Source organism: Sminthopsis crassicaudata, chromosome X (assembly GCF_048593235.1).
Source record: "Sminthopsis crassicaudata isolate SCR6 chromosome X, ASM4859323v1, whole genome shotgun sequence".
NCBI lineage: Eukaryota > Metazoa > Chordata > Mammalia > Dasyuromorphia > Dasyuridae > Sminthopsis > Sminthopsis crassicaudata.
In genome coordinates this window covers 31,609,665-31,634,676 of record NC_133623.1, presented here as the reverse complement: position 1 = coordinate 31,634,676, position 25,012 = coordinate 31,609,665, and the positions used below count along the sequence as shown (strand labels likewise).

The 25,012-nt window shown below is 40.1% G+C and overlaps 1 protein-coding gene across 1 annotated transcript in view; it reads right to left on the bottom strand.

The window, feature by feature from the left end:
* Positions 1-25,012, bottom strand: part of CD99L2 (CD99 molecule like 2) — a 141,117-nt gene that overhangs the window by 72,418 nt on the left and 43,687 nt on the right. The window contains exon 4 of the mRNA XM_074278369.1: positions 4,998-5,364. Within this exon, the coding sequence (XP_074134470.1) occupies positions 4,998-5,364 (367 nt within the window). The remainder of the gene's footprint in view (positions 1-4,997; positions 5,365-25,012) is intronic.

The following is a 25,012-nucleotide window of genomic DNA, read 5'->3' as shown; positions in this document are numbered from 1 at the left end:
TCAAAAAAAAAAAATGAATGTTGAAAACTCTCTTTACATGTATTTAGTAAAATAAAATTTAATTGAGAAATAAATAAAACTTTCCATGATCTGGCACCAGAACTATCTTTCCAGACTGATTACACATTATTCTTCCCAAGAACTCTATTTCTACTTGTTCCATGTACACATGACTCCATGTACTGCTCCCATGACTTTTCACAATCTGTATCCCATGCTGGGAATGTAACTTCTTCACCTTTTGAAAGCCCTAGCTTCCTTCAAGGATGAGTTCAAGAGCCATCTCCTACAAAAGACTTTTCTTGATTTTTTTCCATTGTATTTATTTTGCATGTATTCTAGATTATTTATATATGTATAAGTTTTTTCCAGCATACCCAAGTAGAATGTAAACTCTTTGAGATCTGGAGCTTTTTCTTTATATTTGTATACTCAGCTCACAGGTAGTCTATGGGGAAGTAGGCAAATCATTGTCCCTAGATAACTCTAAGATTTTATATTTTTCGAATGTGCCAATCTGTGGTAGTAGAGGTACCAAAAACCCTATGAAATTACAGATCTAAAAACAAAAAAATTCCCCAAGGCCTAACACAATGGCTGGCTCACAGCAGTTACTTACTCAATGATGCCTGAAGTAAATTCAGAGAAACTGGGGAAGATCTGTCTGAATTGATATAAAGTACAACTAGAACCAAAGCAATAATATACATCAGTGGTCCTCAAACTTTTTAAATAGGGGGGGCCAGTTCACTGTCCCTCAGACTGTTGGAGGGCCAGGCTATAGTGAAAACAAAAACTCACACTCTGTCTCCGCCCCTCAGCCCATTTTCCATAACCAGGCCTGCCACATAAATGTCCTCAATGGGGCGTGGACCATAGTTTGAGAACCCCTGATATACATCATAACTATATCAAAGTAAGTGAAAAGAATGTGAAAAAAGTCACACTTTGAATAATCATAATAGTCAGCTTTGGTCCTAAGGAACTGTTCAATGAATCATACATACCTCTTTTCAGCAAAGAGGCAAGGTGGGGGATTAAAAAAAAAAAAAAAAAAAAAAAAAAAAAAAACAAAACCAGGAATGTCATATACACTTTGTACATCAGTTATTTTTACTTATATCAATTTTTAAAAACATTACATGGCATCTAGCATTCTCTGTTGTGCAAAGACCAAGCCAGTGAAGCTAAGAGAGACCAGGTTAGTCCCCAGAGGAAAGATAGGCCTTCAAATTAAGGCCTAAGTGTCCCCTTCCACCAAAAAAAAACCCTTGCCCTTGATTCAAAAAATGACTTACAGATCATAAGAATATTGTATCAGTATCAGCAACATTATGTGATGATCAACTGTGATGGATTTGATTCCTTACAACAATTCAGTGAATCAGGACAATTCCAATAGACTTGGGATGGAAAATGCCATCCACATCCAGAGAGAGAACTATGTAGATCAAAGTATAGTATTTTCACCTGTTTGTTTTTTCTCTCATGTTCCCCTCCCCCCTTTGGTCTGACTTTTTCTTGCACAATATGACAAATACAGAAATGTTTAAAAGGATTGCACATATTTAACCTAAAAAAGAAAAGGGAGGTGGGGGAGGGAGGGAAATGACACCAGACTGCATTTAAGGGCATAGGGTATATACTGACTTAGAAGACCACATATTGACATTTATCTACGTTCTACTGCATTTTAAAAAAATATTTCTAAAAAGGAACAAAGCATTGTATACTTGTAAATATATATATAGATATAGATATTTCTAATTTACATTTTAATCTGGTTAGAATGTTTTGACAACCTTTGGACTAAGGCAGAGAGGTAGGAAAGCCCATATTATAAAGAGCACCATTATAAATAAAAACAACTTTGAAAGACTGAAGAGCTCTGATCAATGACTAACCATGTCTCCAGAAGATTGATGATGAAGCACATTACTCACCTACTGACAGAAGTAAAAGATTCAAGGTACCAACACATATACTTCTGGATATGGCCACTATATGGATTCATTCTGTTTGACTATGCTTAATTCTTACAAAAGTTTTTGGGTTTTTTTTTTTCTCTTTAAGTTTCTAACTGGGGGGAGAAGAGGTGAAAGGCTAGCAACAGAAATTTCTTTTAAATACCTACTTAAAAGGGGATTTTTATAAAATACATAAAAAGGACAGAAGTTCTGAAGGAAGCACAAAGAAGGAGAATTTGAAGGTAATTAATATTTACAGTTGATCATGGACTTTTTAAAAAATGCAAGCAGTGTGAAACATCCAGTTTCATATAAAAGAAATTATGAAAAGGAAATATGTATGAATGAAATCCTGTATCTTTTAAAGTACTGAAATATGTATATCTATTTAACAAGGCAGAGGCTTATCATACATTTCAAAAATGTCTACCCAAAGGAGTTCAAAATTTAGTACTTAAAAAAGATTGTTCTAGATGAATGGATGTCCATCAATTGGAGAATGGTTGGGTAAATTGTGGTATATGAAGGTTATGGAATATTATTGCTCTGTAAGAAATGACCAGCAGGAGGAATACAGAGAGGCTTGGAGAGACTTACATCAACTGATGCTGAGTGGAATGAACAGATCGCTGTACACTTCAATGCTGTATGAAGAGGTATTCTGATGGAAGTGGAAATCTTCAACATAGAGAAGATCCAACTCACTTCCAGTTGATCAATGATGGACAGAGATAACTACACCCAGAGAAGGAACACTGGGAAGTGAATGTAAATTGTTAGCACTACTGTCTATCTACCCAGGTTACTTATACCTTCAGAATCCAATACTTAATGTGCAACAAGAAAATGGTATTTACACACATATATTGTATCTAGGTTTTACTGTAACACATGTAAAATGTATGGGATTGCCTGTCATCGGGAGGAGGGAGTAGAGGGAGGGAGGGAGGGGATAATTTGGAAAAATGAATACAGGGGATAATATAAAAAAAAAAATTACTAATGCATATATATTGTTGAAAAAAATTCTAAATAAAATTTTAAAAAAAAGATTGTTCTAGACATTTCCTTCTTGAGAAACACTTCACTCCTTCAAAATATGGCATAAACAAAGCATGCAGGATGCACCCCACATCTGAACTTCAATTTCCAGAATTCCCTAACCACAACCTGTCTCTGGGTTTGCTCAGGGACCAAAAAGGACCTTGGTAATTTGTCCTCAAAGGATTTTCAGAATTAAAAACACAATAAATTGATAATTATCATCCATAATTATAGACAGAAAAAGGAATGGCTTTTCCTCACCTTTGAAGTCTTAAGAACCTGACTTCTAGTTTCCATACACTGAGGCCTTGACAGGATTTCTAATCATATACACCTATTCTCTTTGTGACTGGCTTCAGCGATCATTTGAGAATCAAGTCCTGTTGGGATTTCTCATCTTAACTCCCTCTGAAAATTACTGAGTCAAAACAACAGAGGCTTCTGGACAATTTTCATGGTAAACTGAGGCCTTTGCCAAGTCAAACCAATTACAATTAAAGTTCACAAACCTGATCAAAGACCTTTACAGCTGGACAAAATCTTTAAGATTATTTGATCCAACAACTATTTGCTAAGTTGTGCTTATTTCAATAAAGCAGTCTGAAAGAATCCCTGTTTAGAAATAGCCAATTCCTATTCTTTAGCTTCTAATATTTGTCACTTCACTGAGCCCAGAAAAACTTGGCAAAGTCTGATTTTAAAACCAGAAACTCCACACTTTTACCTACCTGCACACACAAGTAAATCATCAGTTTGTCCTTACTCTACCTAAAACCACTTTGGCAGACTTGGTAGCATGGCCTCCAATCAGAAAAACTGTTTCCCACACCGAGTAAAAAGGCAAGAGATTCCAACAGAACAAGCATCAATATGAAGTCAGAGAATTTAAATCTGAATTACCTGCTGTACCCCTTATTTTCAATGTGATCTTGAGTAAATGACTTCACTTCTCTAGGCTTGTTTTTTCCTCCTTCTTGCAATAAAGGGATTGAACTAGGTAGGATTGAACCTACCAAGCTCGAGTTTAAGCCCTCACTTCTCTACCTCCCAAGCCAAACGTTTTAAGTCATGGTTTCGAAAACCCAGTTTGGAATCTGGTCGTTGTGGTCCACTGTATGCACTTAAAACGTGGAAGGTCAATTTTGGGGGGAGGGAAGAGAGGAGCTGTGGTTCCCCTGTATTCATTCATTCTGCTGCCTGTGATTCCATTCTCAGAGCAACAATTGAACTTCCACATACGGGGCGCCAGCAACAGAAGTGGCAATGCTCTAACTCCAGGACAAAAGCCCAGTTCAGGGAAGCTTATTCTCCTCCTCCCATGCCGAACAATAACCGCTATCTGCTGAGACAGGTGTCTCATCAGCAAGGCAGAGCATTTCACGGAGAGCACCGGCCCCACTCAGCTCAACGCTCTGCAGCTGGGAACCGCTCAAGGGTGATGATGCTCAAAACAAGGCTTTCCAAGGTGCCCGCCTCCAAACACCCCGCCAGCAGGCCAGTGTGGCAGGGCACGGAAAACTTTCAGGGGGCAAAAGTCCCGGGCATCCCACTCGTTCGCTTAGGCCAAACTTCCAAAAGTAGGGCTGAGGTGGCTCCTCCTGCCTGCCCCTCGGTGTGAGCACCCAAAGGTGGCCGGCCGCTTGCTCAAGCACACCCCGTGCCGGGCCGCCAAACTTCCCAGGCTGGCCAACTCGTTCCCTCCCTCTTTCCTAACTAACCAACTCCGAGTTGAGTCTGGCCGGTCTCCCATTCGCCCTCTGGGAGAGACTCGGCTTGGGCTGCTGGGGCTTCACGCCAAGGGGAAGGGAAGCTCCCTGCCGAGAAGAACGGGCTGCCGCGACCCTGCCCCTCCCCCCTCCCGCCAAAGCCGACTCGCACCTGCGAAACGGACGTCGAGCAGTCCGGGCGGCTGGGGGAGGGGGATGCCTCTTTCTCTCACTTTCCCCCCTTTTTCCCCTCCCCCGACCGGCCACAGGCCAGCCTTACCTCCGGGCAGCAGGAGCGCTGAGATGAAAGCTAGGGCTAGGAAGCGCGCTGAGCCCCCGCAGAGCATTTCTGGAGAGCAAATGGCGAGGGGCAGATGAAGGAGGGGGGCCGAAAGGACCAGGAGGCGCGCTAGGACACGGGAGAGCGAGGAAAGCCGACTCCCAGGGAGGAGGGGGAGGCGCAGGCGGAACGAGCAAACGAGATTACCGAACGCCCGAACTAGCCCTCCGCGCGCGCGCGCACACACGCACGCGCACGCCCGGAAGGAGGGCACACGCAGCACGCGGCTGGAGCGCGCAGGAGCGGGGCGGGCCTCGAGAGTGGGTGGCGCGAGGCGGGGCGGGCCAGAAGAGGGGAGGGGCGCGGACTGCAATGATTGGAGATCGGAAGGGTGACAGCAATGCTGCACAGAGAAGGCTCCTAAGAGGCTGGGCTGGCGCCGCAGCGGGCGGGTTGGAGCTGTGGCCCGGGCCGAGCCCGCCGTGATTGGAGGAGAAGGAGGTGGCCAGCGCCCGAATCAGCAGGACGACTTCGCTGCGGCAGAAAGTCCGAGGGTGGGACTGGCGGGGAGGGAAAGGGAGCGAAGGGGCGGCGCAGCCTTTGTTTGCCTCACTCCGGGGACGCCTTCCAACCACACCCCAGCCCCCTGCGAGCCTAGTCTAACGGGGTGCTATGACGGCACGCCCCGATTCTTGGGTCACTCTCTACCTCCCCAAGCCACGGCCCATTCCACTTAGGAATAGCTCTAATTGCTAGAAAGTTTTTCCTTAGGAAAAAAAAAAAAAAAGTTTTTCCTGTAACTAAATATAAATCTGCTTCTGCTACTTTCACCCAGGTGGACTCTCAGTTATCACCTGTTCCAGGTCCTTTATTTTTACAGGTGAGAAAACGGGGCCAAAAAGGCTTCTTCCCATCTACCTACAAATATTCCCAAATCTCTCTTGGATCAAAACCACCTCTGGACCCCTTCCAAAGCATCTCACCATCATCAGCTCATCTCTATCCTCCCCTTCCTGCCATACTTCTCCAAAAAGCTACGTTTGTCCAATATCTTCCACGCAAATTGCTTTCTCCTCAACCCCTTTGCAATCCCAGACATTCCGGAAACTGCTCCTTCAAACGATCACAACCAAAGCTGATGCCCTTTTTTTCAGTCCTCATCCCCCTTGATCCCTCTGCGACCTTTGACACTACTGACCCCAGTCTCTTGCCAGATACTCCTTCCTAATCTTCAAAGACACCACATTATCTTAGTCTTATTTTCACCCCTCTAATTGCTCCTTCTCTTTCAGATGGCTGGCTTCCTTATCTTACCAACCATACTATCAATATTCTCTAAGCTCAGCCCTTGTTTTTCTCTCTCTCTTTTTCTTCTGGTTAAAATGTATTGATTCATTTTGGTTTTGATACACTGACCCTTCTCAAACACGTAAGCAAACACAGTGAAAGTATATATCCTCCAAGTCAAAGCATTCTTTGTTTACAGAAAGGAGAACTGTGTCCTTTAACTTTGACAATGTAACCTTTCACATTGCCTGGCATAATTGACCACAGTTTTGTTCCTTGGTCCCTTTGATTTTGTTTATATAGTTAAGGTAGTCCTTGTGGAAACCGTTCTTTTGACTCAGTTTCCTTCCCTCTGTCATCCCTTCTAAAAAGTCTCCCCATGTCTGTCAGAATTCTTCATTTCTTATGGCACAGCAATATGCCCTTACATCCATATATCCCAATTTGTCCAGCCATTCCTCAGTCTTTGGATCCATATTTCTTTCCTGCTTTTATTATCATAAACAGTTTTGCTATGAACATTTTTTGTACCTATGGTCCCTCCTTTTGTCACAACCACCTTAGGATACAGTCCATATAATGAGATCTCTAGTTCAAAGGGTCTGAACAATATAGTATCTTGCATAAAATTAGTTTTTAGGATGGTGGAACCATTTCACCAACACACCAGCAGTAAATTAGCATACCTGTCTTCCCACTGATCCCTTCTCTCTCTACATTCTGTTGCTTCCCAATTGTATTTATTCCCAATTTCTTAGATTACCACCTCTGTGCAGATGACTCCCTAATTTATACCTCCACATCCTACTTCACTTGAGTCCCAAACCACAAAAATAGGTGAAGAATTCCTACTAAATTCTTTTCATGATATATAGATATGGTATTGATACCTAAACCAGGAAGAGCATAAACAGTGAAAGAAAATTATAAATCAGTTCCAGACTCTCCAATTGTTTACACATCTCAACCACTCCTACTGCCACCATATGTTCCAAATAAACTTGCTCATTCATTTGATTTCATCACTTCCGTCTATAATATCACCATTGATCCACTATATCAGGGTCATAACCTTGATTTTATCTTTGGCATTTCCTTCTCCCTCATAGTTATCAGCCTCTGTGGATCCCTTCACTAAAACAGAGAAAATTACAAAGGAGATGATTGGGGTGGTAGGAGGAATGAGAGGATAGAAACTACACTGGCCTGGAGGCTCTAGTTCTGCCTTTGTGACCAGCTACCTGTTGCTCTCGGTGCCTCAGTTTTCTCATTTGCAAAATGAGGATTACATCACATGGTCTCTACATTGCTTTCCACCTTTGACAGTGTACCATTCAACAGCAAGACAATAAAGCAAGAGAAGAAAAGAAGAAAAAGAAAAAACAATTTTTTAAAGTTATAATTGGTTGGAAACTAATATTTCTGTATTCATATGTGCCAAACATAGCAACTATCTATATATATATGTGTATATACACATATATATATATACTAGAAGATAAACTTTTTTTCAAAAAGCTAGAAGACAAAAATAGCTATAAATGGAGATTTAAATCTGCAAATATTATATATTCCTAAACATATTTAATTATGCCATTACTCTACTCAAAAACTTTAATATTTTTAGTTGCCTCCAAGTAAAATACAAATTGTTCTATTTGACACTTCAAGCCCTTTGCAATCTGGTTCTGATCTACCCACATTCAGCCAAACTTACCTTCATACTATTCTCCATATACTTACAGACCCTCTCCTTCCTTCATGTCTTTGTCCATGCCTGAGTACTATCCCTTCTAAGCTCTGCTTCTTGAAATCCCTAAATCTCTTCAAAGCTAAACTCAAATTCCTCCTTTCCAAACCATTATCCACCAACCACCCCTATCTTAGAGCCCTCTTCCAGCCCATTTGACTTTGTATTTATTTTACACATATTTTGCATTTAGTTATCTACACAAGTCATCACTTCCTCCTATTATGATATAAAGTTCCTTGAGGGCAGGAACTATCTCATGTTACTTTGTAAACCCAGCAACTGACCCAGAACATTGTAGATAGCAGATTAAAAAAAAGAAAAAAAAAAAAAAAAAAGCTTGCTGCACAAAAAGCAGGAATCAGGACTTTTCTCCTTTTCAAGGCCTCATTATCATGAAAATGATTCCACTGGCTCAAAAATTTAAATGCAGAACACCTAGTCTTTCTCTGAAGGACTGAATGTCACCCAGCTAGGGCAAAAAAAAAAAAAAAAAAAAAAAAAAAAAAAAAAAAGTTTTTTGCCTTGATGGTTTCCCAAAGGAATAGGCAGCTCTCTCAAGTTCTTTCATAGGCTCAGCTGAGTTCCTAGGAAATCTGCATAGGAACTTGGCAAGGAATAAGTCTGTCTCAGCCCAATTTCCTCTGCAGCTTTTTTCAAACTGTGGTGCCTGACCCTGGGAAGAACAGGACCCAATGTGTGGCTGCTGAATCCCAGGCCCCACTTCCTCATCTGCAAAATGAGGGGATTAGACTGAATGACCTCTGAGGTACCTTCCAGTTCTAAATCACTATAGGGAAGCTGCCAGTGTTGGAATTCTCATCACAATAAGAAAACCTCTCTTCCCTCCTTGGATGTGGGGAGAGAAAAGGGGATGGAGAAGGAAGACTAAAGGTGGGGAATGTGGCCTGTACTGTCATATAATGTCACTGTCATTTTGGTTTAAATGTTCTCTTTAACACAATAGCTTCCCCTTGGGGAGAGGGGATATAAGATTGTGCTCTTAAAACAAAAGGCTCCAAGAAAACATAAAGGGAAAACCTACCAGTTCCCCTCACTACGCAGAGCAATAATTTTTCTGGAACTTCTAATCTCAAGAACAGGCTTGATCACTGAGAGATTAAGTGATGTGTCCGGAGTAACAAAGCCAATATGCTTTAGATTCAAGATTTGAACCTTGTATCCCTTTCTCCAAGGCCAGCACTCAAACCAGCAGGTGGTACTGCTGCTCTAATATGTGTCTGTTACCTCTTCCCTCCCCACCTCTTAAGTGATGAAAATGAGCAGGAAAAAAAAAAAAAAACAAAGTTCATTCCCACAATTTTCTGTGTTCAATATATTTCATTCAAGATCTGACCCAGATTGGTCCATATACTGAACAATTTGCTAAAATCATTAGAATCCCTTATTGTTATGGCTTATTAGAACCCAGGACTGAAAGGGTTAGTTGGGCTCTTAAACAAGGACTGCAACAAGGTCTACAGCTGACAGAGAACTTAAAGAACAAGTGTGGGGGGGGTTTGAATGGTTGCTTTACTACTTACTGAACTTGGGTTTTGTCAATTACTGTGTCTCAAATTCCCTGAGCTTCAGTTTCTTTCTCATGAAAATGGGAAGAATGTTATTGGCTCAGTGTCAGCCTTAAGGTCTTTATAAATCTTAAGGCACTACAGAAATCTGAGTTATTATATGTGTGTTTGCTGACTTGTCTTCTTTTTTTTTTTTCTTTTTGAGAAGTTTATAAGAGGAATTCATAAAACTAGCTCTAAGCACAAAGCAGAAGTCAGGGAAATCCCCAGACAGAGATAGGCAGCTTGGATAATTCTTGCCTGAAGAAAGGGAGGGGAGGCCCAAATCCCAAAGCCTAATTGGGTAGGTAAATTACCAGAGTATTTGGAGTTTACTGGGATCCAAAGGGTTGAAAGGGTAAACTCTTCTCCCATAGTAGTCCTCTAAACTAAGTGACTCTAGTGGAGATTAGGAATCCAAAATGCCTAGAGTTCAGGAAATTGAAACTTTATCCTGTTCAAGCCACTTCACTGATGTTTAGATCTTTTTTGGGGGAAGGCCTCTTTGCCCCAACTGGTGCTAATTCTCTACATGGCTCTGAGTAAGCACCCCCAACTTCTGTTTGAGCCTTTAGACCTATTCTTAGAGCAGAATGCTTCTTCAGGCCTAAAGGCCCATGGCTTGGTGGAAGACTTCTACCAATTCCAAGTAACACATTCCACACTGGCGCTTAAATTCTCTTCCCAGGCCTGTACCTGTGCAGAGCAGGTAGCCCTCTTGCTTCCACAAATCAAGAATATTTGTACAAAGTATTCTTCTTCCCCATCCATCAATGACTTAAAGGTTATAACCTCTTAGAGACTTCATTTCCTCATCTGTACAATGGGGATAATCCTACCTGTATTTCCTATTTCACAGCCTTGTTGCCTTAAAGTGTTATACTGAATCTCCTTAAAGACCAAATATCATGTATAATTTGAAATCCTAATAATTTCAATTCTATAGGAGGGAAATAATCAGTATCATGCAATAGAGAGCCTAATTTATTCAGAATTTTCATAGAACACCTATAAAAAACTTACTAAGTCCCAGGAACTGTATTAAACACTTGGTGATATACATACTAGTAACCGGGGCAGCTAGATGGCGCAGTGGATAGAGCACCAGCCCTGAATTCAGGAGGACCAGAGTTCAAATATGATCTCAGACACTTAACACTTCCTAGCTGTCACCCTGAGCAAGTCACTTAACCCCAGCCTCAGGGGAAAAAAAAATACTAGTAACCAAGACATTCTTGCCCTTACATTCTTACATACATAGGGAGCCAGGAAAGGGACTGAACAATGGTTGGGACTTGCAGGGGAAGTTTATATTTGTAAACAAAGAAGTGAATTAATTCTATTTCCCTCCCCCCCCTCCAAGATAACAAGCTTTAGCATAGATAGGCACTGCATAGGCACTGGACCTGTACCTTTATTGGCATAGAAAATTGCTTCTACCAAGGCAGGTCAGCACTTTGTCTAGAATTTTTAGCCTCAATTACCTAGAACAGAGGTGTCCAACAAAGAACCTGTGACATTCCCAAATGCAACCTCAACCAGATTAAAATGTAATTGGGAAATATTTTTTAAAATAAATAAAAGCATAATAGATTATAGAGAATGTTAATATGTGAGTTTCTGAGTCAATATGGTGCCCACAGGAATCCTTAATATACAATTTAGTGGTATGGTTTCCATTTTAGCTTGACATCATTGGCCTAGTGTATAGGAAGGCTAAGTGATCTGTCCAAGATCACACAGCTAGTATGAAAAGAGAACATGAGTACCAAGGAGTAGGATGGAATGGCCTGGGAAATATTAATTAAATAATTAATAATAAAATAAAACATAGATAATGTTGATATGTGCTTTTTCATACATATGTATATATATGCAGTTTTCAATAAACTGCTTCACATCTTCTAAACTTTCAACCCATTTCCCCTTCCATGCTTGAATAACAATCTGAGTGTCTCCTTTGGACATTATAAGCTTTATAATCCTCTCATTTCTTCTCTCACTCCTCTCATAGCAGTAACTTGTATTTATACAGGGTACCCCCCAGAGGCCCTGGAAAATTTAAAACATTAAGAACTTTAGTTTTTTAGGAGAAAGAAAATCTGTAAGATGCAATAGAGAATAATTGATTCAAGTTTTAGCATGTTAAATTTTCAAATCTTTGGGTTTCAAAATGTTTGCCACCATCACATATATACATATACATATGATGAAATTAAAACAACTTCTAGTGATATGAAAAGGTGCTCTCAATCCTATTGGTCAGAGAAATGCAAATTAAGATAATTCTGAGGTACCACTATTTGCCTTTCAGATTAGCTAAGATGACCAGAAAAGATAATGATCTATGTTGGAAGGGATACAGGAACATTGGGATGCTAATACATTGTTGGTGGAATTGTGAAAGGATCCATTCTGGAAACCAATTTAGAATTATGTCCAAGGGCTATCAAACTGTGCATATCCTTTGATCTACATAGAAAATGTCATCCATATCTAGAGAAAGAACTATGGAGACTGAATGAAGATTAAAGCATACTGTTTTTACTTTTTTTTGTTTGCCTTTTCTTGTGCTTTTTCTCTTTTGTTCTGATTTTTTTTTTCCCCAACACTACTAATCTGGAAATATGTTTAAAATGTATGTACATGTATAATGTATATCTGATTACTTGCTGTCTTATTAAGGGGGGAGATAAGTAAAGGAGAGAGAAAAAAATTGGAACTCAAAATCTTATAAAAATAAATATTGAAAACTATCTTTACATATAATGGGAAAATAAAATACTACTGAAAAATAAACATTAAAAAAAAAAAAAAAAAGACACAGCAATCTTAGGATTAGGGACGATGATATTCCATTACATTCATTCAAAAGAACTTGGGAAAAGCAAAGAACCTAAGCATTACTTGTATAAATTTTCAAAGGTGATTTCCCAGAATTGGTGAAATGTAATCCAAAAAAATCCATAAAACCTCAATAAGAAAGAATCCAAGATTTAACAAGCCAAGACATAGTTGAACTCCAAGTCTATAAATATAAGGAAAAATACAACTAACTTCTAGAAGAAATAAAGATGGCCCTGGAGTCAGGAGGACCTGAATTCAAATACAACTTCTGACACTTAACCTGGCTTAGCTGTGTGACCTTGGGCAAGTCATATGACCCCAAATTTCCCCACAATGAATAAATAAATAACTCGGGCAGTTAGATGGCACAGTGGATAGGGTACTGGCTCTGGAGTCGAGGGGCAGTAGAAATAAAGAAATCATTTAAGAAAACACAATTAGGATCAGAACAGATTTTTCAAGGACAAAACCAAAATCAATCAATAGACCTTTATTAAGTGTCTACTATGTGATAGGCACTGTGCTAGGTATTATTGATATAAAGACAAAAATGAAATGGGCACTTTGCTCAACAAGCTAATATCCAAATGAGGGAATATCTAGAAACACTGCCTGGGAGACCAGGAAAGGCCTCATAGGGCAGGAGACTATAGTCACAGCCTTTACAGAATGAGAGAAGATGCTATGCCTGAGGTTTAACTGGCAAATCCTTCCAGTACCCAGGGTGACCTCCATGCCATATGAGACACTATAATAGGACTTTGTGGTTATAAATGCAATGTCTCATTCTAAACTAGAATAATAATATAATTTTATTTTATATTTCATATTATTTAATAATTATGAGTCATAAAAATGAATCCTCTTGCTTTTGTTTACATATTTTAGGCCCCTGTTTAAAAGATCCCTTTGAAAAATGTCTGCTCTAAAATCTGTATGTGCCATGCAGTAAGCTGAAAATATCAGCCAGTGAGGTCATAGAAATGCTAATCCTATTTCTGAGTTTTTTCCCCCCCAAGCCAGACATTGCAAGTGATCTGCAGAGCTCCAAGGTGCCAAAATTTTTTTAAAATGTATTAAGTGTATTCTGCCTGAAGCTACAGGTTTGTCTTTGGAAGTTTTTGGTTTGGGTGAGAAACTGCAGAGCTCTGTGGGAAGAGAAGGGTGGCTTCCTGTATTGGCCCTGCCCAAGCTAGCAGGCAAAATCAAGTCTCTGCAGAGTTAAAGTAGCACTAATGGTCTCAAATCTCCCTCCCAGTTCTAACAATCTCTGCCTATCAATTTATCATTATGAGTCTTATGAGGTAGGCAGTAAGAATTTATTTTCCCCATTTAGCAAATGAGGAGACCCCAGACTCAGACTGAGTAACTTATCCTGAGTCACTGAACAGGTAAATCATAGAGGCAAAATTTAATTCAAGGTCTTTAGTTCCATGCTCTATCCCACTGTCCATCTCATCCTGCCCCTATCCTCACCCTTGGCAATAATTGCAAGTTGCTGGACAAAAAAGACTAAAGTTCAAGCCAATCCTTTTCACAAACAGGAAAAAGGAGCAAGTTTCTCTTTCCTCTGAGTTTGGGGTGAAGGTAGGAGTGAAAATACACCAGAACTGGAGGACATGGCCACCTGGAGTACAGAAGAAAGCAATTTCAGGACAGGCAGCCAGATAGGATTCTCAGGCACCAAACTAGACTGAGCCATTCTCCTTACTATGAAGGTCATCCCTTTAGCTCTCATGTACATGCAAAAGTGCTAGGTGCAAATATCCTGAGAATGAAGAAAGAGTTACATATAGTTACTTAGGAAACTTAGGGAAAGGAATCCTTATGTTGAAACATCCTTATCAGAAGATTTCCAAGAACAGAATTAGGTCAAAGAACATTCAATAACAAGGTAGCTATGTGAACATCAAGTATGGGCCACATTCAAACCATTTGCAAAGACGATTTGAACTCTTTTTTTTTTTTTTTTTTTTTTTTTTTTTTTTTTTAACTTAGGGATTCAAGGTTCTTTAATCTGATTTCAAGTTTTTTTCCCCCTTCTTATTCCCCCATTAATAGTTGGTTCTGATCAGACTGTTCTGTTCATGGCCTCTTCTACTCTCTTTTTTTTTTTTTTAATTCATTTTTCCAAATTATCCCCTCCCTCCCTCCACTCCCTCCCCCCGATGACAGGTAATCCCATACATTTTACATGTGTTACAATATAACCTAGATACAATATATGTGTGTAAATACCTTTTTCTTGTTGCACATTAATTATTAGCTTCCGAAGGTATAAGTAACCTGGGTAGATAGACAGCAGTGCTAACAATTGACATTCACTTACCAGTGTTCTTTCTCTGGGTTTAGTTGTTACTGTCCATCATTGATCAACTGGAAGTGAGTTGGATCTTCTTTATGTTGAAGATTTCCACTTCCATCAGAATACATCCTCATACAGTATTGTTGTTGAAGTGTATAGTGATCTTCTGGTTCTGCTCATTTCACTCAGCAACAGTTGATGTAAGTCTCTCCAGGCCTCTCTGTATTCCTCCTGCTGGTCATTTCTTACAGAGCAATAATATTCCATAACATTCATATACCACAATTTACCCAACCATTCTCCAATTGATGGACATCCATTCAACTTCCAGTTTCTAGCTACAACAAAAAGAGCTGCCACAAACATTTTGGCACATACAGGTCCCTTTCCGCTCTTTAGTATTTCTTTGGGATATAATCCCAATAACAGCAATGCTGGGTCAAAGGGTATGCACAGTTTGACAACTTTTTGGGCATAGTTCCAAATTGCTCTCCAGAATGGCTGGATTCTTTCACAACTCCACCAACAATGTATCAGTGTCCCAGTTTTCCCACATCCCCTCCAACATTCATCATTATTTGTTCCTGTCATCTTAGCCAACAATTTGAACTCTTAATGGGTGACTTCTGGAGTCCAGTTTAATGAGCCCAAGACAATTTTTCTCCACTTGACAAAAACAGACTATGGATATAATTAACTCTGTATTATTCTGAGCAAAATTGTCTCCTTTCTTCCCATTTAGTGTATGTGCTGCTCTTACTGCCCTGGAGAGCCAGAGAACAGGAGGAGACCACCCATGTGGAAGGCCTCTGCTGAAAATGAATCACCAAGTAGCATCATGCAAGGCCACATGTGGGGTTCCAGATACAGAGGGGCTAGAGATATGGAAGTAGAGGGGGGGGGAACAGGAGTCAAAAGGAACAGATAGTAGGGGCAGGTCGAGCTTCCCGGTGTCCAAGAGGATCAAGGTAGCCCAGAAGTGACAAAGAGTTGTAGACCATTTGTTACCTTCAGTACCTTACTATCAACAAGTGCCATATTTCTTAGCCCTTCCTCCCAGTATGGCCTGAATGAGCTTCATATAAACCTGTCTTTGCCTTTGGGGGAAGTGACCATCCCAGCAGAAAATCACAGATCCAGACCTTGGAGGTAATCTAGTCCAGAAGTATCAGACACGAGGCCCACAGACCCAATGACATGGCTAGATTCCCCAGTGATCCTGAACCAGATTCAAAAGTAAATGACTAACATGTAACAGAATAAACAAAAATACAATAGAACACAGATAATGATAATATGTGATTTTTCTAAGTGAAGATGTGGCCTGCAGGGATCCTAATGTGTCGTTTAGTGGCCCCTTTATTATTTGAGTTTGATGTAACTGGACGATATATTCCAGAGACATTCTCACCTCCACCTTGGATTATGCTATTTCTCATATGTAGGAGGATCTTTCCACTCCCCTATCTGTATAATGTTACCTTCCAGAGGCACACAGAATGAGTTCAAACCTTCTTGTACATTATGGCTTTTCTGTCTCCTCCTAAATCTTCTTCAGGTTAAACCTGCCCAACTATCCTTCATCTGACATAATTTCCAGGCACTTCACTATCCACCCTCAGAATCCCAGAATCTTAAAGTTATGGAAGACTCCATAGGATTCATTTAGTCCAGCCCAATCCTGCATAAGAATTTCGCTTCAAACCTGACAAGTGGACATCCAGCCTCCACTACTGAGGACCTCAAGACTTCCTCAAGTAGTCCCTTCCATATCTGGGCATCTCTTAGGAAGATATTCCTGTTTGCGATCTCAATTCAACATTTACTAAAGATCCATAAAGACACAAATAAAAAGTCCCTGTTCTCAAGCTGCTTACATTCTATTGAGGGGATACAATGTGTCAATATAAATATGTGAAATAAATATATTTCAAAGAGGAAAGTGGGCTAGTGGAAGAGGGGTGGAAGGGAAGGGGATGGAGAATCAGTAAAAGCCTGTGTTTGAGGTGGTTGGGGAGAAATCTAGGAATCCCAAGGAGTGGGGTGGAGGGAATGCATTCCAGACCTGTGGAACCACTCAGACCACCTGTTCTTCTTCGGCCTGCTCCTCTGGTAGCTCTTCCGTTTGTCAATGTCCTCCCTAAAGGGCAGTCCCCAGATGTGAACCCCCCACTCTGTGTTGGGGGGAAGCATTTGATAAACTTTCAAGTGCTATGCAAATATGAGGTGCTGCTATTACTAACTGATGTCAAGAAGAAAGAAGAAGAATATAGCCTAAAATCCACTGTCTCTTTGGGTAGCTACATCCCACTTCTGTCTTCACTTCCTGGAGTCTATTACTTCTGCTTGGAATGCCCTCCCCTTATTGAACCTTTGAGGCTCAGTTCACATCCTGTGCCCTCCATGAAGCCTTTTCTGATTCTCTCCCTTGCAGTTATGCTCCCATGCTTGTTCCTCTCCTGTGCACATATTACATTCTACTTTGCATTCTAGATTCAAGAGGCTCACAGATTAGTTGGGAAAGCAAACACAATCACCATCATCACCAAACTGCCTAAGACTCAAGTTCAAAAGCAGATAGGACAGGCTTTAAGAAAAAGGAAGTAAGAAGAGAAGGGAATCCCAGAGAGCCAGCTTCATGGCCTGGAGGGCCTTTCAGCCCCAACTTGAATGATCATTCATAGGACCAGAGACTCTGACCTGGAAGGAATTTTTAAAGGTCATTTCCTCCAACTGCCCCATTCTGCAGATTAAAGAAAGAGGCCCTATGACCAAAAAATGACTTACCCAGAATAGCAGATGTAGTAAGTAACACAGCAGAATTCAAACGTAGGACCACTAACTCCACATTCATTATGTTTCCCTGTGTCAGGCCTGCTAGCCCTTAATAGATTCGTGGGGTTTTTTAAATATTGAAAAACATGAAAGAAGATACAGAGGGAGGAGTGTCCTTGGAACTGTCTTGCAGTGACTGGAAGGCTGGGTTAGATGACATCTAAGTTCTACATCAGCTCCTAGAATCTACTTATCTATGATTCCTCAAATTATCCCAAATTAATAGTTTCCCCACCACACACATGTGTGTGGTGCCATAGAATCTCCAAATTATAAGTCATCTTAGAGGAAGAAAGGAGCATGCTGAAAGTAGCTGCTACAAGCTCATGAGAGCTGAATGTTAAATTTTTGGTGTGAGCATAGATAACAGCCAGTGCTAGAAGTCAGGGCTTGATTTATTGTTTGTCAATTACCTAGACATAAAAAAGCAATGGAGAAAATGTTTGTAATGCAAAGTAAATTTAAAATGTGTTGTATATTTTCAGAGAGCTGGTTGTTAAACAGTCACCAGCGTACCATGCTTAGAGGTCCTCTGACTCTGATCCACCCCTCTCCATACAAGGCCATTCAGTTTTTACCTGAACACATTCAGTTGCAGAGAGTTTCTTCCATCTTAAGACAACCCATTCCATTTCTGTGCATTTCTAATTATTGGAAAGTTCTTCTGTGTCCTGAGGTTATATTGTCCTAGTCCCTCTTTTATCTTTAATAGAGTCATGTCCCATGGGGACCCAGCATAAGATCTGGCATTTATTGGCCCAGAGGTCTGTCCCCCAGACAGAATTTGGGTGACACCATTGAGAAGAATAATAGAGCCATGAGTAATCCCTGGCCCACACTCCTGAAGGACCCAGAATGCCAATTGAAGTTCATTGTCATCTTGATCAATGAGCATGTATTGAGCTCATCACTACAGACAATGGCAGCATGCAGACTGTTTTGCTGCTATTTCAAATGAATGGCTCAAATGCAAGGTATGTGGCAACTTGTAATATCTGGAAGACATTTAATATGGTGACTCACAGGGTCACGCTTAAAAAATTAATTCAAATTAGCGTGGAGCTGAGCCAAGGAAAATTGCCCAAAGAGACTGTAAACAAAAAGGTAATATATTGTGTTGAAGGAGGTATCAAGGGGAATGCCTACATCAGTAGATAAGAGGCTAAGTCAACCAAGCCTGTCAAGTAGAAAAGGTCCTTTAGACCTACTATGTGTTAGCCACCATGTATACAAAGAAAGAAACATTTATTAAACACCTACTATATATACCAAGTGCTGTGTTAAACACTTTATATTGTCTCATTTGATCCTCACAACAATCCTGGGGAGGTAGGTGCTATTATTATCCCTATTTTATAGTTGAGGAAACTGAGATCGACTTACCCAGGGTCACATATATAGTAAATGTCTAAGATTGGATCTGTCCTCAGATCTTCCTGCTCCCAGGCCCAGAACTCTATCCATGGCGTCCCTTGGCTGCTTCTTTCAAGACTCTCATGGTCTCATGGGGAGAGGCCATGCAAACAATCATGCACAAATGAGATAAAAGTGAAAATAATAATCACAGAGGAAAGGTGCTAGGAGAAAGGGTTCTCACAGAAGGTGGGACTTTAGCTAAGATCTGGGGGAAGCCAGGAGACAGAGATGAGAAGGGAAAGCATTCCAGGCTTAGCAGGAGAGTAAGAGAAAATATCTAATCTGGAGACTAAATATCATAGTTTTGTGTGTGTGTGTGTGTGAGAGAGAGAGAGAGACAGACAGAGACACAGAGAGAGAGAGACACAGAGAGACAGAAATACACAGAGAGAAAAAACAAGAAGACCAGTCATTAAATGACAGAGTTTAGGCAGAGGAAGAAGGTATAAGAAGACTGGAAAGCAGGTAAGATTATAAAGGGCTTTGAACACGAAATAGAAGATTTTCTATTTGACTTTGGAGGCGATAGGAAACCACTGGGGTTTATTGTATAAGAGGATGACACACTTAGACTTATGCTTTAAGATGATTCATTTGCTAGAGTAAAAGATGGACTGGAGTAGAGAGAGACTTGTGGCAGGGAGATCAGCCAGAAAGCTATTGTAATAGTCTAGGCCTGAGGCAATGAGGGCCTGAACCAAGGTAATTGCAGTGTCAGAGAAGAAGCCATTTAGGAGAGATATTTTGAAGTGGGAATTGACAAGATTTTGGACAGTGACCTGCATCCCTTGGAACTTTACTAAGTGAATATATAGGGAAAGCTCTGGACTAGGACTCAGAAGACCCAAGTTCTTGTCCTGGCTCCACGAGTCCTGGCTCCTTGCTGTGTGACCTTTCCCTTTATGTTCCACAGTTTCCCTCATCAGTGTGTAACAGATATGCCAGGACATGTGTCCAGAGAAGTCATGTAAGCCCCCTTTCCAGACTCCATCCCTTGAAGAAGATATGAAGTCTTTTTGTCCCGAGTCCTCATTGCCCAAGAAATCATAGTTCACATACTTGAAATGGCCCTTGTGACTTGGCCCTTAAAAGCACAAATATAGTGGATAGAGCACCAGCCTTGAATTCAGGAGGACCCGAGTTCAAATCTGGTCTCAGACACTTAACACTTCCTAGCTGTGTGATCCTGGGCAAGTCACTTAACCCCAGCCTCAGGAAAAAAAAAAAAAAAAGTACAAATATGGCTGCTTGTGGACCTTGAGAAAGCTCTGCACATTCTTACAACCTCTTACAACAGAGAATCTCATGTACCTAAGAAATGGTGTCAAATCATGTCATGGAAGTACAGGGAGAAAAAAGGAGAGAAAGAAAAGAAAGAGATGGTAACCCTTGTTAAGAAGGATGGAAAAAGAGATGATCCTGGAAGTCAAACCATCTTCATTGTCCCTAAAAGGGCAGAGGGATTGGTACAGCAAGGAATCATGTCTACCAAGGAGCAACCCAAATCCTTTTGGGTACCATAAGTCACATGGACTACAGAGCAGTCTAGAAAAAAGTAGGATCTATGATCTTCATAGAAGAGAAGAGAGTAGAAGTCAGGATATGAGTTCTACATTCTAAATTTTTGATGTGGCTATATTAAATAAAATCTCTTCTTTCTTCATTGTCTTGTTAACCTGAATTCATTCATATTCTCTCTCTCTCTCTCTCTCTCTCTCTCTCTCTCTCTCTCTCTCTCTCTCTCTCCTCTTTTTTAATGACAGTTGGTTCTTTTTTTGGAAGCTTTTTTTATTTTTCAAAATATATGCAAGGATAATTTTTCACCATAGACCCCTTGCAAAACCTTGTGTTCCAATTTCTCTCCTCTAAGGTGAATCTGGTCTATTGTATCAGAGATTAAGACCTAAATGTCACAAGGTTCTGAATAAAATGAGAAGGTTGGTCTGGATGATCTCAAAGGTTTCCTTCCATCTGTAAAACTCTATCATCTGAAAACGAGTGAACTGAAGAGAACAGCAAAGGAGAGGGACCTTTTCAAATTTCCTTTTATCATTTTGGCACCACACAAGTGTTACTTGACTCTCTGGGTGTCAGTAATATTTCAATGTCATGGGCCTTAGTTTCCATTTCTGTATAACGTGGAATGGCACAGTACCATAGGAAACACCAAGTTTGGCTCAAAAAACAGTTTCTAAAGGAAGTGATAAAAGGAGGGCCTGTTCAGACTGATCAAAGGGATAGTTGAACTTCTGGAACAAGAAGCATCAGCCAACAGGAATTGCCAGCAGACAGGAGATGGGCTTCTTAGAAAAGAGGGATTTCTTGGAAAGCAAGGAAGAAATCTAGTTAGGGGCTCCCTCCATCCTTTCTCAGGGTCTCACCTTCTGGCATGGGCAGCTCAGTCACCAGCTGTCTCTTTACTGCAGGCTATGCACTCTGTTATTAAAGCATAGGCTAGCTCAAGGGGGGGCACAGTTTTGACAGTTTCCTATCTCTTCTTGGAAAGCAAGGCCAACCAGAAACTGGTGGCTAACCCTTCATCAAACTGGTACTAGTTGGGAAACAATAAATGTCCTCCCTCCCTTTCTCAAAGAAAATGGCTTTGGAGGGACAACACTGTTTCATCCATCAATGATTCTGGATCAGATTGAGAGGAAAAAAAGGTATGCCTGGAAGTGGGGAGTAAAGAAAAGGAGGGATATTTGGGCCTGACTCCATTATTTACTATCTGTATGACCTTGCAAAAGTTATTTCATTTTTTCAGGGAGTCAGTTGCTGCATCTTAGAGATGACGTCTAAAGGTTTCTTCAAGAAATCTAAATGTCTATACAGGGGGTTCTTAATTTGGGGTCTAATGACTCCCAAAGAATCTATAGGCAGATTTCAGGGGATCCATGAACTTGTATGGGAAAAATGATGTCTTTATTTCAGGATGATTGCTTCCTTTGGAACCCTTTATATTTTATTTTATGCACATGAAAACAATATTCTGAGAAGGAGTCACAGGCTCCTCAGCACTGCCAGAGGACTATGAGATAAAAAAAAGATCTGAACCCCCTGGTTTACAAGATCTTTTCCTGTGCTCTCACTTGAAAAGGCCATACTTTGGGCTACTGCCAGGCTAAGAGTTACTCAATTTAGGTTTAGTGAATATAACAACTTGAGAAAGAAGGAGCTAGGACCAAATACAGTGGGTGGCCTGCATTCAGTGTGGGTGTGCTACAACTGCGGGTGACCCATCATGGTTAAATCTTCAGTGTAATCACTTACAATTCAGAAATTAGCAAATGCAACAAATCAGGCTTTGATTTCCTGTTCTATTTATTGTCTAGACAGGAGAAAGTAATGAGAAAAAAGTTAATAATGCAGATTAAGGTTTAAGTTATATATTTAACATGTATGGGTCTACCTGCCATCTAGGAGAGAGGGTGGAGGGAAGGAGGGGAAATGATGGAACAGAAGGTTTTGCAAGGGTCAATGCTGAAAAATTATCCACGCATATATCTTGTAAATAAAAAAAAACTATTAAAAAAAAAAAAAAAAAGGTTTAGGTTATGTCCTAGTCAACCTTTCTCTTTCTTCATTCTTTTGAATTTGAATGGTCCTCAGTGGGAGGTTCCTCAATTAAAGAGAGATTTCTGGTCCAGCTCATTACAAAAGGGATTAGTGGGGTAACAAGGTGCCACAGTGAATAGAATAGTGGTTCTAAAGTCAAGAGGACCTGAGTTCAAATCCAGCCTCAGATACTTACTAGCAATGTGACCCTGGGCTAATCATTTAACCCCAATTGTCTTGCAAAATAAAATAAAATAAATATTCATTATTTATATTCATTAGTTACATTTATGATATTTTATAATATATTTGTTTATTAAAATAGTTCTATGAAGGAGGTGGCACAAATAAAATCATTCCCATTTTGCATATGAGGACTTTAAAGTCCTCTACACTAAAGTCCCCCAACTAAAAATGACTTACCCATGATCAAACATGTCAGAGATGGGATTGAACTCCAAATTTAGCAGACTTTCTTCCAAATCACAATACCTCTTCAAGCTTCAGAGTCCTTTCCTGAAGCAATCAGGGACTCTCTTAGGAGAGAAAATAAATAATGCCATAATCTCTCTTCCCACACCTACCAAACTGAAAGGGATCCTTTTCCATAGCCATTATATGGCAGAGGAAAATCCTTCTGGTTCTGGAATTTTCCATATATCTATTCTGCCATTTTACCTTTCATTTGGACAATTAGTACTAGACATGCTCATTATAGCTATAATACAAGAAAAAGAAATGGAAGGAATAAAGAGAATCTGGGGAGAACCATGGTCTCCTAAGCACCATCTATAGAGAAAGCAACTAGCCTCGCAGGTCAAAACACATGATTATTAAATATGTTTTACTTCTTTTTTAAAAGAAAAATTATTGCTCTCTTCCCCCCTCCTTCCCCTTGCCAAAAAATCTAAATTGAAATCCTTGTAACAAATACACATAATCAAGTAACTCATCCACTCATTGAGTCCTTCAACGAACATTGATTATTTTATAGATACCTTCTGATTGGTAACTGCACAAGATATAGATGAACGGAACCTGGTCCCTGCCTGCAGAGAGCTTGTAGAAATAATCCAGAGACTCAAAGAGTTATGATATAGAGCATTCTAAGATAAAAGCCATATTTATTTTTTTTTTATTTGATTTTGAACATGCCTCAGTTTCCTGATATAAAAATTGAAAGGGCAAGATGAGTGATATCTCCTTCCAATTTTGACAGACTCATGAAGCCCATGAAGCCTTTGAATTTGAAATGATAGATGAGGATAGGTTACTTCTAGAGACACTTGGGCAGGGGCAGAGATCAAAGAAAGCTGCAGCTGCTCTTTCCCTGGTGTGAATGCCACAGACTAAAAGTAACCTTCACCTCTGGAGTTTTTCCTGAACCCAAGGAGTTCAGGGATGACAGCAAATTTCCCTGACTACACATTTTCTTTTCAATATTATAGGAGCTCCAAGTCTGCCTAGAAGGGACATGAAATGAAGAGCAGGGTGTGAGAGCACAGAAGAATCCAAAATACATGGCCATGGGTGCTCCTCAGTGGCAGAGACTAACTCTGATTAGAAGGGCACAAATGTGGACAGGGTCAGAAAAGATAATGTTTGAACTGGGCCTAATGTTATTTGCTAAATATCACCAATGAATACTTTTGCAAAATTATTGAATAAAATATTGGCCTAGAAACTATACCAATATAGTCAAAATATTACTCACTATGACTGGATTAAAATTATACCAGGAATGTTAGGCTAGCTGAACATTAGAAAAATCATAAACATAAGAGAAAGTTAATTACTAACATAATAAAAATCTAATGGTATCAATGGATGCAGAAAAAGACTGAAAACATGTAACTCTTGTTTATGTTAAAACTCATACAAAGCATAGGAATAAAAGAAACTTTCTATATCAAAAACATCAATCAAGCTAGCAAGCAAGAGCCACAGAAACTTTCACCTTCAGGACTGCTTGAGGAGTAGGGGATCTGAGTCCAGGAGGACTGAAGATACCTCAGCTTATTGGGAATGCCAGGCCTAGCTGTGCTGCTGAGATGCAACCCCAGGGAAAGGAATCAGCACACTGGGGGTGCAGAAGCAGTGGGGCAGGGCTGCTGGCTGCAGGCTCTTGGAAGAGGGGGAACTTTTGCTTTGGGGTTCCAGGTCAAAAGTGAGAGCTAAAGTGAAGCTAGAGCACCATCCCCCCACCACATTTAAAGGTGCTTACATTAATACTTCTCATTTTAAAAAAATAAATAAATAAACAGGCAAAAAAGAAAGATCCTAACTATAGAAACTTATTATGGGAATAGGAAAGACTGGGGTTCATCTTCATAAGAGGACACTGAAGTAAAAAGAGCTTCTTCTACCCCAAAGAGTAGTGGTAAATGACTCCCTTCTCAGAGAGAATTTATAGAAGAACTTAAAAGATAATTTAAAAATCAAATGAGAGACA